At 43.9% G+C, this 20516-nt stretch overlaps 1 protein-coding gene across 11 annotated transcripts in view; it reads right to left on the bottom strand.

The window, feature by feature from the left end:
* Positions 1–8279, bottom strand: part of FBXW11 (F-box and WD repeat domain containing 11) — a 125148-nt gene extending 116869 nt beyond the window's left edge. For all 11 annotated transcript variants that reach the window (XM_085002476.1, XM_021077118.2, XM_021077121.2 and 8 more), the window contains exon 1: positions 8086–8279. Coding sequence is in view for 4 of the 11 variants with exons in the window: in XM_021077115.2 (XP_020932774.1) it covers positions 8086–8130 (45 nt within the window). In the remaining 7 variants the exon portion in view is untranslated. The remainder of the gene's footprint in view (positions 1–8085) is intronic.
* Between the last annotated feature and the right edge of the window lie 12237 nt (positions 8280–20516).

Genomic DNA, 20516 nt, shown 5'->3' with positions numbered 1-20516 from the left:
AACAAAAGGCCATGCAATTCTAAGGCCCACGATATTAATGTTAATACCAAAACACACTATATCGTTGCCCAAGGAGACTTTGTGTTTAGCAGCAAAGATGTATCTGTGACGAGGAATCCCGAAACCAGTTGAAACCAAAGAATTTTAAAATTCCAAGATTAGTCACTAAGAGTCCACAGGTAAAAACTAAAGATGTTCTGATTTTTCATGTTATAAGCAAAGCAACTGAAGTGACTGACTGAAGTATCAGTAAGATTCAGCTCTCCATAACAATGAGGTGGAAATACCTTAATACCTCAACTTAAAGGCACTACACAAATAAAATCTCACGCAAAGAATAAATGCTCAAACTTTTCACATTACTCTAGAACCTAAGAATAAACTGGAAACCCAATTCTGACAAAAGCAGTCAGTGGGCCACGGCTAGCAGTTAAATGCCAAAGCAATATACTCTGCTTTTCAAAGTATAACCAACGCACTGCTGTAACCAAAATGCTGAACAGTTACAGCAAAATAGAACCACATCTATTTGACTAAAGGACTCATTTCTGAACCTCCTATATCATCAGGACTTTTTCTTGTATTAGTGAGTTAAGTTTTGCCTTCTTCCCTTCCAATGAACACTTTACTGAATGGCTCACTGGTGGCAGGCCTTATGCTAGAGAAACAAAGATTAATAGATGCCTGGAGTTCCCTGGTAGCCTAGCAGTTAAGGATCCGGTGCTGTCACCACTATGGCAGGTTCCATCCCTGGCCTGGGAACTTGCGCATGCCAAGGGCATGGCCAAAAAAAAATGGTGCTGGACCAGGCGTGTAAGGACTGAGTCTTTCTTGTCCTCAGCCCCTTTCTCTTTGAGTCTCCTAAACGATCATTTCACAGAACCAAAACATATTTTATTATTAGCTCCCCAAACTGGTTAAATGTTCAAATTTTACTCTAAAAAGTAAAAATAAATTACTCGGGTTCCTTTTTCTCAACAGCAGGGGTCTCGCCTGATGTTTCTTTTTCTTCCATGGATCAGAGGTTTGCCATTAGAGAATTTGTTTCCTATGTGCATTGTACATAGACTTCTACTCACAGACATGTTTTCCAATTTACATATTAATATCCCACTGTTTCTACTTCACAGCTTTCCATTCGGTGAAGGTCTTTGTTGACTAACGCTGAGAGGGAATTTCCTAAAAATGCTTCCTGCTGACATCACGGAACTCTGCAATCTTTGAATTTTGTTACAACAATAAGATGCAGGTTAGAGATACCGACTGGACTGTCAGGTCTTCCTGGTTTGTCTCTCATTTGCCTACAAAGACAAATTTCCTGTTAGGCAGTTGCGATAGGCAGAAACTTAAGTGAAGGTGACGAGCACATTCTTGACCAACAGGTTTTTCCCCTTTGTCAACTAATTCAGTGAACAACCATACAGCCCAGGAGGAAATCTTGTATGATAGCCACCACTTATTCTGTTAAAGGTCAAAACCACCAGCTTTACTAAAAGAAGAATAAATTCGAAAATCCTAATGTCCTTGTGCAAACTAAATGGATCAAACATAAATCACAATGCTCAATGCTAATATGAACAATCACCAGTCTCTTTCCACCAGGATACCTAAAACAGGGTTGAGTGGGTTCAGGTTTGTATTACGTCGAATTGGTAGTTTTTTGGTTTTTCGGCGGGGGGGTGGGGGACTGCACCCGAGGCATATGGAGGTTCTCAGGCTAGGGGTCCTACCAGAGCTCTAGCCGCCAGCCTACACCACAGCAATGCGGGATCCAAGCCTTGTCTACGACTTACACCACAGCTTGGGGGCAACGCCGGATCCCCAACCCACTGAGTGAGGTCAGGGATTGAACCCAAGTCCTCATGGATACTAGTCAGGGTCATTAACTGCTGGGCCATGACAGGAAGTTCTTAATAACTGTAACAGTACTTCCCAGATTTCCAAGATAGTACTGATTCTGTATTACTTCAACAGTTCCCCCAAAGATGTCTCATTAAATGACTAAAAGCAAGGGAATTTTAGGCCTCTGTAAAGCTTCACCATTAAATACATGCAGAAATCAGGGGGAAAATTAAAACCTTCTTCACACCATCTGTCTTGATTGTGTTTTACAAAACACAGTCCCTGGACTTGTGGGGAGTTAGCATGACAAGCAGTTGCTGAGAGACAAGCCTCTGCAAGGTCCTCTCACATACATCTCTCATAATCCTCCCAACACTCGGAGCAATACCTACATTTTCCTATTTTTACGCATAATGAAATCATACCACAGAAAGGGTAACTTTCTTAAGGTGACACAGCCAACAAGTGACAGCAAAGCTACAACTCAGGAGTTTCACTCTAGAGCCCATGCCCTTTGCGCTAAATCATGCTTCTCTAAGGTCCACAGGATCCTTAGAACTCATCGACTGGTGAGTTCCCATCGACAGATATAAAAGGAATTTGGTTTCCTGAATACTCTTCTATCAAGCACTGAGATGTATATAAATCAACGTGTATGTGCACAGAAGTCTGTAAAGAATGGTTACAGGGACTATGGATGTCTGTGTGCCACACACCACCCCCCTCCCCCCCTTAGCAGTCTTTCTCCTCTGTTCATCTCCACCTTGGCCTGAAGATTATCAAAAGGAAAGCTTCAAATGGTTTCACAGCATGAAAAAAAAAAACCAACCTAACATTAATTTAATCAATATCTGTCGCACAGTGAAGCCTTCAAAGGATAATCAGATATGGCCTCTGCAAGGGAAGCTTAGACACAATCAAACTTTTATGATACACAGGAAGGTCTAATATGTCCCATAAGAGTTAGGAACAGATGATTATGAGAATAAGTGATAGAGAAAAGAATTTCCAGAAAAGAGGATGGCTAAGATATAAGGCAGAGAGCAATAATACATGTAAACAATCAACAGGAAAATTCAACTCAACATTTACTGAACACCCACTACAATAAGGCACTGTGAGGAGTTTATTATTTAATAGGGGACACAAACAGGAAACTGTAATACAAGCCCAGAATGTTAAGTGCCACAAGATAAATACAAAGTGCCAGAAGTCATTCATTTCGTTTAACAATGATTATCGTGTAAGCAGTACTAAAGATATAAAAACAAAATGCTATCTGCCACCATAATACAAACTGACATCAAAAAGAGGAGGCATCTAAATTGTGTTCTTAGGGGATAGGACTTTATCAGCATAGGTGGAAGAGAAGATTCTTGAGATGTGCCCAAAACCAATTTGGCCAGAAAGCCAACTCTTACTTAGGTCCTTCCATTAAACTTCAGAAGCCTTTGCTACCTGGGCTTCATGTTCATGCTGACAAAGGAAACACTGAGCAGAATCGGAAGAACCATAGTCCTCCTTGCTTTGGCTGGAGTACAGAGTAAGTGAGGAATGTGGGAAGAAAAAGCTGGAAGGCAGGATGGAACTGGAGTGCTTGAAACACTTTCTTTCCCTAGACTCCAGGTACCTCACAGTGCAGAAAAGTTTTTCCAAAATTCATAGGACCAAACAGTAGTGCTCAGAGGGAAATGTGTGCTATTCCGTAAACCTATGGAACACGCCAGTGATGCTCCTGGGGGATACAGTGCTCTCAGTTTTCCGGGTACAGCAGTTAGAAGCCAACTCTTCTGAGGAATATCATGTTTATCCTGGTCAAATCTGAAAGGACATCTAACCTACTCCAAAACTGGGTAAAAATTGAAAATATTTGAGACAGTATCCTGAAGCAGGTCAGTGAGGCCTATAAAATATGTAATTTATTTCATTGGGACCCTACTTAAACCTTTGTCTATTTAACTGCATTTGGTATCTCAGCACATGGCCAGAGGCAGATGCAGATAAGTGATGGTGACAAAGGAAGACCCAACTGCTTAAAGTCACTTGACAATCCCACTTACTCCACTTAGAAAGCCAATGACAAGAAGGGGGGGGGGATCAAAAAGTAAAAGAAGATAACTATTTCCAATAAATCACTTCGTTTCCTTCATCTCCTTGGCCTTGTGGCCAGTCTGTGCTCTGATAGCTGTAAAAATAGAAGTGATTATTAAACCTTCTTAATAAAGTCCAATTGTATTTTCCCTCCTTTACTATGTTCACCTAGTAACATAACCCCTCAGAGAAAACAGAGAAGGGAAATGACTCACTTAAGGTCACTTAGCAAAGAGGGGGAGCCATTCAGCAGCTAACAATAGAGTACAAAGTGCTCATTGCTTGACTAAAGGAGGGGGGAGGGGTACGCTCGCACGCACCCACCCCAGAAGCAGGATTATCTTTCCTAAATTTTTACATCAACTTCTATCTTCTAACAGGTAGGACTAAGCTTTCTCTTCCATTAGCAGCTCTGTGAGTGCTTTCTAGTAATATGTGCCTGAACATCAACTCATATTTCCAACTCAAGTGTTAAATATCATGTGATACACAACGAAAGGTTTTCCTTCTTTCCAGGGAGGTCTAGCACATTAGACAAAGCCTGGGGAACTTTTCTTAGTGTATTTCCAAATGGATTACTACTTTTCTACCTTGTGGATAAATAAAGCTAATTTTATCAAAATTGGCAGTTTGAAAAACAGTCCCACAAACTAGGTACAGTGTTAGGGCCATATAAGGCCGTGAAAGACATGCGGTAGTTAATTATTCACCATCAGCAAGCATAAATTCAGTTGTCTCGATCCAGAATTTATTGTCTATATTAAAGACTGAATCCGGAGTTCCCGTCATGGCTCAGTGGTTAACGAATCCAACTAGGAACCATGAGGTTGTGGGTTCGATCCCTGGCCTCACCCAGTAGTTTGGGGATCTGGCATTGCCGTGAGCTGTGGTGTAAGTCGCAGATGAGGCTCGGATCCCGCATTGCTGTGGCTTCTAGTGAAGGCTACAGCTCTGATTAGACCCCTAGCCTGGGAACCTCCATTTGCCGTGGGTGCGGCCCTAGAAAAATACAAAAAGACAAACAAACAAACAAACAAAAAAGACTGAACCCTATGAGGGAGGTCAGCTGGAGAAGCTTTTTGTGGACCTGGCCGCAGACCAGGGTAGGAGTCACAATGGAGGTTATATTTTGAAGATTTAATTATTCTGCTATCACCAGTTTTATTTCCTAGTAAACTAAAAAAGCACAAGGAAAAAAGGGAGAAAGAACCATAATCAAAGAAAGTAGAGGGAGGAAGGTTAAGAAACTGGTAAAACCCAAGAAGTCTGCTTCCTTCCTTTGATATAGCACACTCTGGAATATGAAATGAAAGTTATCCTGTTAACCATTAAGTACCGAACTGGTACAGGCCGCACAATCACAAATATTTGAATACTGAAGCTGACTCATAAAAATCTAAAAATATTTCATGCTTTAGGCTTTCAAAATACCACCAGTTTAACCCCTTCCCCTCCTTTCATCATATTATTTTGAAACCAATGTAAAAAAATTTTTTTTCTTAACCTAGTTTTGGAAACTGTAATGAAAATGCAATGAATACAGAAAGCCACATGCAATTGGATTTTAAAGCATTATCATTCCTACATCTGATCCGGGATTCAGTAAAGTGGTTGTTAAGTACCTGTGCTATCTACTACACTAAAATAAACACACAAATGTTCATCAAAAGGATTGCCTAAGAGTCTTAACTGGTAGCTCTTTGAGGGAGTATCAAAATCCATATATGAAAAGGCATTTTAAAATTGATCTAGATAGCTGTTAAATTTTTTTGTTAAACTATCTTAAGAATCCCAGTTTGTAAAGCCCTTGAAAGAGCTGAAATATCTTTTCAGATCACAGACACAATTATGTAAAATCAAAACTTTTTCAATTTATAAGCATAGGAAACCAGTATATTTAGGTCAGAGATTTTTTTTTTTCTACATCCACTCAAAACACTAAATGGATTACACTGTATTCATTTCTAATTCTCTTCAAAATAAAGACATTTTAGTTATTGTTTTAATGGCATGTAAATGGAAGGAGCACTGAACACTTTCAAAGAGGTACCAAGTTACAATTTTCTTTTTCTTTTTTTTTTTTTTTTGTCTTTTTGCCATTTCTTGGGCCGCTCCCGCGGCATATGGGAGATTCCCAGGCTAGGGGTCTAATTGGAGCTGTAGCTGCCAGCCTACGCCAGAGCCACAGCAATGCTGGATCCGAGCCGTGTCTGCGACCTACACCACAGCTCACGGCAACGCCGGATCCTTAATCCACTGAGCAAGGGCAGGGATCGAACCCGCAACCTCATGGTTCCTAGTCGGATTCGTTAACCACTGCGCCACGACGAGAACTCCCCCCAAGTTACAATTTTCGATATGAAGCACTCCTGTTGTAAATACATGTATTACACATACATGTAAGCATATATACTATATATGCAATTCCAGTTAAGATATTTTACTAAAATAACCCCTTACAAAATTTGCAGATTATCAAAGGCTTGATTACAAAAGTTTGATAAACTTTACTGAAAGGAAAAATTACTTAATAAATTACTTAATAAATGAAAATCAAACTTATGGTGACAGTATCCCTTAGAAAGCAACCACACCAGTGCGCGCGCGCACACACACACCCCAGAAACTACCAGAGCTTTTTTTCCCCTCTAGTTTTCAAGACTGCTGAAGAAGTCTAGTGAATTATGCAAAGGACAGCAAATATTAAGCTGCCTCCATATTTATGCTACTGTACTTCCATTTTTAAAACATGCACCTCAACTCCCCAGATACCATCATCCACAGACACCATGCAGCTATCCAACAGACTTTCAATGTCACCATTTATTATTTATAGCATTAAATGGGGGAAGTGGCTCTGATGTCACCGACCCTACCCAGTGGAATCACTGACTCAATAAACATTTTCACACTGGAGAAAATCTGGCTAGGAAAACGTTTTGCTGTGTTAAGTAGATTCTTTCACCTTTCCTCTCAACCTTAGAGTAGAAGTTGTTACTGTATTAGAAGAGATACAAAGAAACTGTCAAGATTTCCACAGGAAGAAAGCCTGGGCCTGTCCATTTGCTGAGGCAAAGAGCTTCCCCTCCCAGCTCTCCAGAGCCCAGTTTGATTTCCCTAGTATTCCAATTGGCAGGTAATAGCTATCATATTTTATTTCTTCCACCAAGTCATCCACCAAAGAGCAAGTTCTTCGTTTCTACTAGCCACTCTCTCGTGGCCCTGTTTCTAAAAACCTTAGGCTCCAAGTCCCAAGGCGGAGGGGGGGTTGGGATTCGTGGGGCCAGAGGGTCTGGCCTGGGTACCAAAGGTTTCTAACAGAAGAGTGATCGATTTCCCAGGGGCCTAGGATTCTCTCCTACTCCTTTTCTAGAAGAAAGAACTGGCGGCGCAGATGAGGACAAGCCCTCTTCCCCCTCCCCAATTTCCCAGAGCGGCTCTGGAAAACGTGAAGTTACAGTGTCTCTTTCCTGGGAGATGGAATCCAGAGTACCTGGGGCCTCGCTATCCAAACATCCCTCTCGGCCGGGTAGGAAACCCTTTGTCCGAGAAGCCGGACACCACAGGGGCCCAGGAAAGAGGCCCCTTATCGGTCACAGCCTCAAACCCGAGAGCTCCCCACCTCCACCCCTGTAGGGCCTATGCCGGCATCCACACAGCCCTGGCTTGAGAAGAGGGTGCTGAGAGACCCCTTCTAGGACGCAGAGGCCGAGACCCCAGGTCGATCTTCTCTGTACCCCCTCCCATCACCATCTCACTCGGCCTGAGTGGGGCTTGCAAGAGCGATGCAGGCCTGGCCGGAGAATTAGAAAAAGAAAAAACAGAAAACCCCTTCTAAGGGAGGAAGGAGATGCTTGAGCGAGTGTGAGCTAAGGCCACAGCACAAGCGAGCGAGGGTCGTTCCAGGGATGGGCCCAGAGACAGGAGAGAAGGGAGGGAGGGAGGAAAACCGAGGGGCATGGAGGGGGCCGGACCAGGTCCGGCCTGAGATCTCGAGGGATCCGGAGTAAAGCGCGCCGGGCCGGAGGGCCCAGGTTCGGGCCGAGGCAGCGGGGAAGGGCCAGGGCCGGCCTCGCGCCGGACGTTGAGATGGGCAGGCCCGCCCGGGGCCGGACGGACGGAAGAACGGACGGTCCAGCGGGCCGCACTCACCATGAGCTCGATGGTCTTGTCCTCAATCACCGAGTCGGGCTCCATGGCGGCCCTGGCGGCCCCGCCTCGCTCTCCCCGCGCAGCAGCGAACGGCCCGGGCGGAGGAGGCGACGGCGGAGGCGGCAGAGGCGGAGGCGGCTATCGCACCCACTCTAGCTGCCAGCCCGCCCGGGCCGCCGGCAGCTCCGCCCTCCCCCTCGGCGAACGCAGTACGCAGAGCGAGGACTACAGCTCCCGGCAGGCGCCGCGGGTCCCGCAGAGCGTTGTGGGAACGAGAAGACCCCGCCAGACCAATCTCTCCTAGCCGTCCGAAGCTGAATTCTCAGCCGAAAGTAGCACGGGACTGCGAATGAGAGACGTGCAGACCTAAAGAATTACGGGCTTCCTCAAGGTGGGGCTTCAGGTGCGCGCCTACTACATATCCCAGAAAGCCCTGCGCGCGGGTTCTCTTTCCGGCTAGTTTCTTCTGACTTCCTGGCAGCCCGAGGCTCCCCGGACCCGGACGGAAACTCCAAGGCAACTCTTCACTTGCCAGCGATCCTGCGTGCGCGACCGATTTCCGCACATGCGCGGTCTGTGCCTGCAGTGCCCGCTCGACACCTAAGTAACGGCACGGTTGGTCTGGCCTCTGTGGCAGGGTGAGGTGTTGGCGACAGGTGGGTTCTAGGAAGGGATGGTCTTGGGGCTCAAGTGTCGGAGGGGGGCCAGCGAGCGAGAGAGCTCGGGCAGAGAAGGAGGCTCTGAGAGCATGGGCGTCCCAAGAGTGGCGTCCCAAGAGGGGTTTGGAAATTTAGTTGAGAAAGAGGAGTTTTGTGGTCTCTGTGCACCACGTACTGGGAGGAACTGAGAGGTGAAAGAGAACCTATTATTCATTCGTTTAGAAAGTATCTTTTAAACTTCCAGCCTCTGCTCGTCACTAGCCTAGGCCCTGGGAATCAGCTCTGATCCCTACAGACAAGGCTTCTCTTCTCACGCAGCGTAATTCTGGTAGGGGGAAGACAGACATTAACCATAAGAAGGAACACAGCTGGAGATGCCCAGTGAATTCTGCCTCCAGCTCGGTATAAACCTTATCAGGTCTGTCAGTAACCTCAAACCAAAGACGACAAAGGCCCGCTGAGAATTAACAGGTTGGGTTTATTGCTGGTTGCAGAGAGAGAGAACACACACCATGAAGAACTGTGGGGCATCTCAGGAGGAGTTGTCAGGTGATTTGGATGAGGGTTTAAGAAAGTGGGACTTTACCCTGGATAAGATGCTGTCAGAAAGTGGAGGTAATTTTATGATTGGGCATCTCAGTAAATGTTATCTAGACGGAAGGACTACTAGACGAGGCTGAAGTCCTGATTGGTAGAGAAGCAGGAGTCCCTCATTACCAGAATAAGGGCTATTTGGTCATTTTTTGTGGTTTGAACAATGTCCCTGTTTGATCTGTGTTCAGATTTAATTAGGAGTGGTTTCGCTTTTGTATTGGTCTATCATGGCCATAGAATGGCTTTGTCTAACATTTATGTTCTATGAAATTAGGTTCAACAAGAAAACACGAGGCCTAGCTAAGAGGACCAGGCTATCATCTAGTAACATTACTGCCTGTTTGATTGTATCAGGCCAGCTGCCAAATGTCAAAGGCTACTGTTCTCTTTCTCAAGTGTTTTGCATTTTCTGCACCTGTAAAGGGAAGGGACTAGATGACCTCTAAGTCTTTCCATTTCCAAGCACCGAATTGCTACAGTAATTTGTATGCATGCAGGACACAGTGTAAGTTCTGTTCAATACAGTTTTAAGTTTAATGGCCCTTATCCGATGCTTTCTACTTAGGGAATTGAAAGAAAAGCAATAGGAAGAACACAGAATTAAAAAGCTATTATTCCTAACATGGTGTCTGAATTTCACCAGACCCCTTTGCCTCTCTAGGCTTTGAGACATTCATTAGTTAAATAAAGGGATTGGAATAAATGACCTCTATTTCAGCTACCTATTGCATCATCATAAACTACCTCTAAGACTTAGAAGTTTAAAATAACAGTGCTTTCTTATTCTTTGCAATTGTGTGGGTTAACTGGACTCAGCTGGTCCCACGTAGTATAAGCCGAGATTACTCATGAGACTGCAGTCAGCTGGGAGCTCATCAAAACAGCTTCCTCATCCTCCAGGGCCTCTCTCTTTACCTGACTTTTTACCGTTCAGGCTTCTGCATGGTGACTAACTTCCAAGAGGACAAACCCCGTTGAGCAAATACTTATCAAGCCTCTGGTTGCACCACAGTTGTTAGTGTGTCACTGGCCAAAACAAGCCATATGGCCAAGCCCAGAGTCGGGGTGGAAGGGTCTACACAAGGTTGTGAATACAGAGAGTCGTCGTGCATTGGGGGCCCCCAGTGTAACAGTAATCAGGGCCTTTAAGGGCCAGCACTTGTCACAGGACCTAGCAGCTGAGATTAGGATAGGAGTCACAGCTGAATATGAACCCCTCCATGTGTCTGTTTATCCTGCACTGTCTTTTTTATTGTTTCAAAATTTGATAGTTTCACATTTTAAAATCTGAATTTCTAACTTCTCTTGGAAAGTTAGACTATTCGACTATCAGATCTGCATGGCAAAAATATGCAGAAGTTAAGTAGCAATTACCTTCTTTGTTCAAAGCATGTACGCTATAGATTGCCACTGTTACCACAGCTCCCTGTTGTCTTTACTCATTTAACTTGTATGCTGAATCCATATAGATATTTGAGCTTGCAACCCTTGGCAATGGGACTGTAATGGAGATAACTCAAGGTTTCTGTCCTTTTATTAAAACCATATCCCACCTTAAGAGGAGAAAATACTAATATTATTGGGTCAAACTCCAGGAGCTCAGTGAGATGAAAAAGTTATTATATAGGACAGAAGTTGTTCCCAAGCTGTTGAAGAGGCAGGCTTATCACTTTGTTCTCTCCTTGTCTCAAACAAGATCTCAGGTGCTCAGGTATTTTTATTGACTCAAGCTTGATGCCAGCTGGTGATTAGATTTGGTCATCTATAAAGGCAGAAGACCTTGAGGCATATGTTCCCTCTATTTTTCAGATAGCTCTACACAGATAGCTAACAAAAAAGAAAGCTGGTACAGGTCTACAATCCCTGAACCAAAAACCTGAAGTCCAGATATGCTCAGAATTCAGAACTGTTGCGATTGTACAAAGGCTGTATGATGCACATACTATATATATAATGTAACACCCCCAGTGGGTTCTAGGTCAGCATTTTATAATCACATACATTGATTTTCTGCAGCAGAGCATATGTGTGCCTACTATCAATTTATAGCCTCTCAGTTCCAAATCCACCCTTCTTTTCCATTCTTTGAAATACTGGAGTAGGGCCCTGTAAGTATTTCTCCCCTGCCAGCTGGCACAGTGTTGACTGCTGTCAATACAGAGACCTAGAGGGAAGCAGCCAAATGAAGAGTCTTCTTTTCCTCATTCCAGAATATTTTCTTTTCCTTCTTGCCCTTGTGGTGGCACACGGCAGCAAATAGTCTGCAGAACTGTTATCCCTCTCTCAGCGCACACACACTTCACCATCCAACAGGCCATAACTGTCCTCTTTCTAGTGAAGTCTGAATCCAAGCTAACAGTGGAGGTGAGAAGGCTCTTTCAAAATTGTCCTTCCTTGAGTATTCAGCCTCACCCTATACGTAGTGGCTATTCCCTGTAACGATTATTTCTGTATCCTTTAGACTTGTCTTTACCCCTTAGTACTTAATACCTGTTACCAGTTAATATTTAAATTTTCTCAAAAGAGAGAGTGGCAGATGTGAGAGTATGTGACCTCCAAGACTGGATCATAGACTTGTGGGTTCCTCTTTGCTCTCTCCCTCGGGTTACTCGCTCTGGAGGAAGCAAGCTGCCGTGTCATGATGACACTTGAGCAGCCCTATGGGATGTCCATGTGGTGAGGAACTGAGGCCACCTGCCAACAATCAGCACTAACTTTCCAGGCCTATGAGTGAGCCATCCTGCCCCAGTCAGTCCTTCAGATGACAGTAGCCCCATTCAGTTCTTAACCTCATGAGAGATCCTGAGCCAGGATCACCCATCCAAGCTACTCTTGGATCCCTGACCCACAGAGACTGTGTGAGATAATAAACAATTGTCATTTTAACCTGACAAATTTTGAGGTTTTTTTTTTTTTACACAGCAATAGACAACTAATAAAGGTACCCGCCCCAAAAAAGAGCTCGTTCAAAATACTGAACGCAGTTCTCTTTTAATCTAGGCCCTGTAAACCCTTGATAGAGCTTTGTGTCTTTCCCTTTTTTATGAATACTTTTGAAGGTAAAGAGCAGCATTTTAAAATAGTATGTTTTGACCTGTGCTGAGTTTTCTGAATTCAGATTGTTTTAGAAGAGGATAGTGCAGTGAAATGTTGACTCATTCCCAACTAACATCAGAGAATGAAAGTCTCTTGAGGGAGAATCTTGTGAAACCAAAGGAAAGAGAATGTTGTTAAGAAGTATTGAAGGAGTTCTCATCATGGCTCAGTGGTTAACGAATCCGACTAGGAACCATGAGGTTGCAGGTTCAGTCCCTGGCCTCTCTCAGTGGCTTAAGGATCCAGCATTGCTGTGGCTGTGGCATAGGCCAATGGCTACAGCTCCCATTAGACCCCTAGCCTGGGAATGTCCATGTACCGCAGGTGAGGCCTTAAAAAAAAAAAAAAGTATTGAAGGTGGCAGCCCCCTTTGACAAGGTTTCATGCCTTATCCATCCATCTATAGAATCCAGGGTCAGGGGGGTGGGAAGGCAGTTACGAAATACATGTGAGCATATTTATGAACTGAGAAAGGTAGACTTTTCTGAGAGTCTTACTTGGCTGTTTTGATAGTGCCAATAATAAGTGTTAGATGAGGTAAATCTTTAGTTTCACAATTTCTAGGAAAATGCATTTAAAATACATAAGGAAAAACATTTCCTCAATTAATTTATTGGCATGTGTATTTTTTCTTTTTTTTTTCTTTTCTTTTTTTCTTTTTTGCTTTTTATGGCCACGCCCACAGCATGGTAGGGGTGGAATCAGAGCTGCAGCTGCCGGCCTACACCACAGCCACAACAATGTACTGGCATGTGTATTGAAATTAATATTTGTATCTTCTCAACCCTTTTTTTAAATTTATCAGTTTACGTAAGATACCACCAAATGAAAGAGTAAAGAAAAGTTGAATTCATAGCAGATTAACTCATGTATCAGTCAGAATTCAGCCAGAGAAGCAGAACCGGTAAGAGTGTTCTTAAACGGCTTTTTTTTTTTTTTTTTTTAAACAAAAGAGTTGACCTCATAATTGTCAAATCTATTTAAGCAGTCTCTGTAAGGTTGTTGTCTTTGCAGTTGATGCTGGATCTTAAAGTCCATAGGGCAGGCAGTCAGGAAGGGAAGATGGATATAAGGTGGGGAAGAGCAGGCATCAGCCAAACTGGAGTCCATGAGGACAGACACAACCTGTGTCAGTTCCTGTTGCCCCTGACCTTGGTGGATGTCCTGCAAAGGCTGGAGCCCTTTGTTACAGAGCTGAACACACCCACTTGGCCCAGGAATCAGAAAAGTTGAAGGAGCCTCCAGGGGAAGAGGAAGTGATGGTAGACACAGCCATTCCTCACACCCCCGAGGTGAGTGAGCAGGCAGATCAGCGACAGTGTATATGGGCCACTAAATGACTACAGTTTCACTTCCACTCTCCAATGCCCACACAAGTCTCTCTTGTGGCTCACCCTGATCAGAATCATAGAGGAACAGAATTCAGGGAAATGTAGTTCAGCTTAGTCTAGCTGACACATTACAACGTTTCCACACCCTGGAAACATAGTGGCTTTATATACATCTGCTGTCCATACAAGAGCTAATGGAGTCAGCTGGCCCTCCAACTTAGAGTTTTGCCATCTGAAATTCATGGTTTCCAGTGTTGCTGGGGCAGAGGGGAAGCTCACCAGCTTACTCAGAAGCACATTATTCCTGCTCACTATTCACTGGTCAGTGCCTAATCATGTGGCCCTAAGAAGCTGCAAGGGAAGTTGAATTTGGTGAACACAAAAGAATTTTGGTAGATGGTCTGTATTAATTAATTAATAAGTAATAAATATTTATTTAATAATTTAATATTAAGAATGCTATAATTATTACCCATTTAGTAAATTCTTGGAGTTGCCATCATGGCTCAGCAGTAACAAACCCAACTAGTATTCATGAGGACACAGGTTCAATCCCAGGACTCGCTCAGTGGGTTAAGGATCCAGTGTTGCTGTGAGTTGTGGTGTAGGTCGCAGATAAGGGTCAGATCTGGTGTTGCCGTGGCTGTGGAATAGACTGGCAGCTGCAGCTCCGATTCCACCCCTAGCCTGAGAACGTCCATGTGCTGCAGATGCAGCCCTGAAAATACAAAAAAAAAAAAAAAAATTCTGGTAAAGACTTTTTGATATGTTTCCCAGAAATTGAGATAGTGAATTTCTCCAGTGTCTATATTGGTCAGGTGGTTTCCAATGCTTTGCTCTCAAAAAAATTGAAGGAGGATTGAATTGAGTTTTAGTGATAATTTTAAATAATTTTGCTTTCAGATCACTGTGTAATATTTGACATAATAACTTGGAAAGATTCTTAAAAAGTTGCATAACATTGCTATGAGACAGTGTTCATTCTTCTGTGAACAAGTCTTCTTAGTACTAACATCTCTAAAAATAAGACCTAAAAAGAAATTTGACACTGAACACTTTCTCATTCTAGCAGGTGAAATTAATGCACGAATATACAAACTATTTTTTAAATTTTTTGTTGGTTAAAAAGATGTAGTTGTAGGAGTTCTCTTGTGGCACCGCTGGTTAAGGATCCAGCATTGTCAGTGTAGTGGCTTGGGTCACTGTTGTGGTACAGGTTCAGTCCCTAGCCCCTAACTTCCATATGCCGCAGATGTGGGTAGTTCTAATAGTGTTCTATGTTTATATTTAATAATGGAGTATAATAATAATGATAAGTAAATCCAGAAGGATGTTTTTGCTAATATTTTGAACCTATGATCACAGGAAATACAAATTACAACACAACAAACAAAAGTATGATAGGATGATCAGCAAAAGACTTTCAAGCATAAAATATATTTGGATAAAATTATCTGGGGAAAATGGAGTGGAAATATGAGTTTGGGGAGAAAAAGGAATGATAACAAAATTTCCTCCTATTAGAAAAAAGCTTGTCCATGTATATCTTTAAAGGATAATGTTATAAAATTGTTATTCAAATTTCATTGAGTAGAGTAATGGAAAAATTTTTAAATGTCAATACCCTGAAAATTATATTCTTTTCAACTATTTAAATTTATGCTTAAGGGAGTTCCCATAGTGGTGCAGTGGAAACAAATCCAACTAGGAACCATGAGGTTGCAGGTTGCATCCCTGGCCTCACTCTGTGGGTTAAAGGATCTGGTGTTGCCGTGAGCTGTGGTGTAGGTCACAGGCACAGCTTGGATCTGGCGTTGCTGTGGCTGTGGTATAGGCCAGCAGCTGTAGCTCGGATTAGACCCCTATCCTGGGAACCTCCGTGTACTGTAGGTGCAGCCCAAAAAAGCCAAAAAAAAAAAAAAAAAGAAGAAAATTTATGCTTAAAATTTTAGATATCAGTTTAAGAAGTAATTATGTAATGTTTCAAAATTGTTTGGGGGGTACATAAGAAAAAAGGGTTAAAGATTACTACTTTAATTAGATGACTATGGTGACTGAAGAAAAGGCCTTGCTACCCTAAGTGCCAGAATCTGAAATCTGTGATCTTGAACAAAACTAGACATCTGCCAGGAAGTCCTTGGCTTGGATGTGAAAGAACTGGATTTGGATAATATCTCTGCTCAATAATAACCAAAGACATACTGTTCTAGAAAGGAAGGTTCTTGCCTCGTCACAGAAGAAGTTCAAAAATGAGGTGGAGGAGTTCCTGTCATGGCCCAGCAGAAACGAGTCTGACTGGGAATCATGAGGTTGTGGGTTCGATCCCCGGCCTCGCTCAGTGGGTTAAGGATCCGGTATTGCTGTGAGCTGTGGTGTAGTTTGCAGATGCAGCTCAGATCTGGCGTGGCTGTGGCTGTGGCATAGGCCGGCAGCTGTAGCTCGGATTAGACCCCTAGCCTGGAAACCTCTATATGCTGAGGGCACGGCCCTGAAAAAGACAAAAAGACCAAAAAAAAAAAACAAAAAAAAAACCGTGATGGAAATTTGAGAAAGTAAGGTGAAGATTTATTTAAGTGAAAAGCACACCTCTTAAAGAGAGGAAGGCAGAGAGATGAGCAGCTTCCCTGTGTTTCTTTGGCATGCTAGTTAAGGGGGCATTCAAATGAATGAGCAGGTTATTCACTGGGAAGGAGAGGATTTGGTGTTTGGGGAGTCATATTCCCTGATTTTCATTCCAGCTCCACCTTCCCAAAGGGAGGAGGGATTGTCCTTATTTAGCTTTGATTGGAAGTGTCATAGCATCAGTGCATGATGGATAATTCTTATGTGCATGGCTGGTTTTATTGTAGTGGGGGCATAATGAGCAACAGGTTACATTTGGATGCTGGAGATCTGCACCCTTTTCCACCTTCCTTTGCCTCCAGTGCATTTATCACCCCAGAAAGTTTTGTTTCCTGTCAGTCCAGAGATTCCTGCTTTTCTTTGTCTGTCTATGGACCCTGCTGTTTGCATGATACATGGTTTCCTGCCACCTGGCCCCCGTACCCCTTTCTCTACTCATACATAGCTATCTACCTATTGTAATGTTTCCCCCCTCAAGGAGTCTAGACCCTTAAAATCTTTTAAGAGGAAAATGAGCCAACAGTCCATCTTCTATATCTGCTTCAAACTGAGCATGGGCATTGTCCCTACCTGTGGGTCCAGATCTCCTTGCTGTCTGTCAGAGATAGAGGTCTTGGAGTTGTTTACAGTGGCAGAGGTGGAGAGTATGGAGTAAAAGGAGGCAGCACCCCTGTTCAGTGGGTATTGTTGGTCCCCATCTTTGGGTGGGATGGGTCAAAATCTGTCATAGCATCATTTGAAGCTGGAGTTGTATTCTAGAGAATAGAAATTTCAGTAGGCAGTTAAACGTACAAGGACCAAAGAGAAAGATGAGAAATATAATGGGAGGAGCCTGGTATATCCTGGGAACCACCCCTAACAGTCTCAGTCCATTCTTGTTTCCCCTGATTATACCTGTGAAGCCAGGAAGCCTGTTTATATAATAATGTTTACTTTTACTTTTCTCGTGGCATTAGTATATGTGCATGATGTTTTATTTATGAGAGCACAAACCCCTCCATGGCTTGCTAGCAGGTGGTCTATGTTATGGTCCATGTGTGCAAGTTGGAAAAAGAATTTTCCAGACTCATAGCAAGGCGAAGAGAAAGAAGAGTTTATTGAGATAAGGAACATGGCTAGCCCAGCGGGACAATCAGGGAGCACTGACCCTGGATGTGTGGTCATGTCTGTTTTTATAGCCCAAGGGGAGGAGAGGTATTATGATATATCTGCTGATTGGTTGGGGAAAGAGGGGTTGGTTGGGCATATAAGCCCTCTATTGGGGCAGGGTGAGGAGTGGGCCACATACCTTTCCTAGTAGGGGTAGGAAGGAGTCGGCCAGGTTGCTCACGGTGGGGGGAGCATTATAGTGAGACTGGTGGGGCGATGATAAGGGTCTGGTAATTCTTGTCTTGGCCAGAGGCTTTGAGTTCTGTTTCCTCAAAGAGTCCTTGAAGTCCCACAGTCTAGGACTCGGTGATTATCACAGGCTACCCCTGCCAGGGAATCTAGGGATTTTTGTAAGGTTTTTGAGAATGTCCATGGTTTTCTTTAGTGCACTATCCATGGAGGAGGTTAGATTCCCTCAAGGTTGCCTCGTGATAAGCAAATCCTCCCCAGGGGCAGCTGCAGCTATAGTCCCCATAATTCCCTGCCAGAACCAGACCAAAGGCTCTTTTTTTTTAGGGTTGCTGGTGCGGCATAGGGAAGTTCCCAGGCCAGGGGTCAAATGGGAACTGCAGCCGCCAGCCTATGCCACAGCCACAATAGTGTGAGATCCAAGCCTTATCTGTGACCCACACCACAGCTCAGGGCAACACACAATAGTGTGAGATCCAAGCCTTATCTGTGACCCACACCACAGCTCAGGGCAACACCTTTAACCCACTGAGCAAGGTTGGGGATTGAACCTGAGTCCTCATGGATACCAGTCGGGTTTGCTACCACCAAGCCACAACAGGAACTCCATGGCTCTTTTTTGTCTCACATGAATTTCATTGAGGACAGTTATTTGTGCTGGAGCCACAGTTCCCAGAGTGCAGGCGCCATAATGAAGTGTGTTATCTAGATGTCAGAGAGCAGTTGCTTTGGTCATTGTCAGGTAGTTGTCTGAGGTCAGACATAGCCATGATAATCCAGGCAGTGCTAGTAAGACAGTGTGATTTGGTTATACAGCTGGAGAAAAGCTCTGGGAAGTGGGAGATAGTTGCTGAGGGGTCCCATCTGCATTTTGGACTTGGTCCCTGGTTTGGCGTGTCCTGGAGGAGGGTGTCTGTATTCAGGAGGGACATGCTAAGGGGATGTCCGATGTAACAGGTGGCACAAGAAGTTCTGTTGGCAGTAGTTTCTGAACGGTCATAACATACATGTGTGTTGTTAAGGGCTCAGGATGGAGTGTAAATAGACTGGCCCACTATATCACTCCAATTTATAGGCTGAAAGATGGCTAGGGGCAAGCTTAGGTTTCTGTTAGACAGAGCCTCGAGGGCTGAAAAGGTGTCCATATTTCCCTTGTGAGTATTGTGACAAGGGGTGCATCCTAGGGTTTGATTGCAGATTGGGGAAGTCTTGGTGGTATATATAGCCCTTGAATAGGGATGTATAATATGATAACAGAGGGGAGGTGGCCTTTTCCATGTAACAAAGAAAAATTTTGCCTAGAGTAATTAAAAGAAGATTGGTTAAAGGCTGAGAATAGAGCATTGCCAGTGACTGGGTAGGCTTTGGGGGTGGTACTTTCGTCTCCCGGGGTGTTGGGCCGGGGATGGCAAACCCAGCAGCAAGAGAGATTTATTTCCCCTTTAGGAATAATATAGGAGTTACTAACTATTAGATTATCTTTCCATGTTAAGTCTTGGGACCAAAGAGATTGGATAGATAAGACAAGAACCAGTAAGAGCAGGGATAGGAACATGTTTTGGAAGCAGAAAAGAAAAAGGTTAGAGACTCTGGGGGTGTCTTTTCAGGTTTGGGACAGGTCCTAACACACCCAGCATGGACAGAGGAGTTCCTTCTGGGGTATAGGTGCCAGGCTGTAGTGGCACTCATGAAAGACTGCAGCAGCGAGAGGGAAGCGGGGAGAATAATAAGGAACCAAATCCACCAGAGCAAATTAGCTATTCTGTGGGTGGACTAGGGTATTGGAAAGTAAAAAGGAAAATAGTGGCTATAGGTACTCAGCCTTGGATCTGTGACATTTCTTTGTCCTTTATGAATGAAAGCTTCGGGTCCTGAAAAGGCTCACTCGTCCACCTGGACTCCTCTTGGCTACCCAAGGTCCTCCTTGTCCTGTGAAGACTCAGGGGGAGAGGTAGGTTTAATTCTAGAAAGGTGCACCCAACTAGTGATCTACAGTAGGAGTGCTGAGAAGGACTTGGTAGGACCCCTTAGACTTGGGCAGTAATTGATCAGAGAGGGACCCTTCCCTCCATGTTTTTAGAAGCACAGAATCTCCCAGCTGAACCTGAATAGGGCCTTTTTCCTGGCTGGGGGCCAGCAAAACCCGATTTCCATATTCTAAAATCACCTTTAGGACCTTTCCAGATTAATTAGGTACTTAATAAGCTCACTAGTTTCAGAGTCTGCTAGAATACCAGAGGATAAGAAAGGCCTCCCATAAGTCATGTCAACGGGGCTGACCTTTATCCCTGATTTAGGTGCCACCCTGGTTCTCAGGAGGGCATGGGTAAAGTTTTGTCAGAGGTTCTGATGTCTCTTGGCAAAGCTTAGCCAGGGTTCTGTTTAAAGTTTGATCTGCCCTTTCTACTTTTCCCCATGATGGAGGCCTCCATGCAGCATGGAGATGACAGCACATGCCTAGGGCAGTAGAGATTTGTTGTGTTATTTTAGCCACAAAAGAGGGACCGTTATCACTTTGCAAAGACCTCGGAAGTCTGAACCAAGGAATTATTTCTTTTAATAAAGCCTTGACTACTTCCTGAGCTCTCTTGGTCCTCCTTGGAAAGGCTTCCACCTACCCCATGAAAGTGTCAGTGAAAACTAGGAGGTATTTATATCCCTGGGGAGTTAGCCCCCCAGTAAAATCTATTTGCCAGTCTTCTCCTGGTAAGTTCTTCTTCTTTGAATGGGCTAGTGGAGGGGTAGGGGCCTAAGTTTTACCCCTGGATTGTTATGGTAGCATATGTTATAG

The sequence above is a fragment of the Sus scrofa genome, chromosome 16, assembly GCF_054392235.1.
Source record: "Sus scrofa isolate SSC_HxYL_T2T_F1_AM1 chromosome 16, Sscrofa_HxYL_maternal_Yorkshire_Landrace_v2.0, whole genome shotgun sequence".
Classification (NCBI taxonomy): Eukaryota; Metazoa; Chordata; class Mammalia; order Artiodactyla; family Suidae; genus Sus; species Sus scrofa.
The sequence above is the reverse complement of the archived record's forward strand: the minus strand, read 5'-3'. Positions and strand labels throughout refer to the sequence as shown.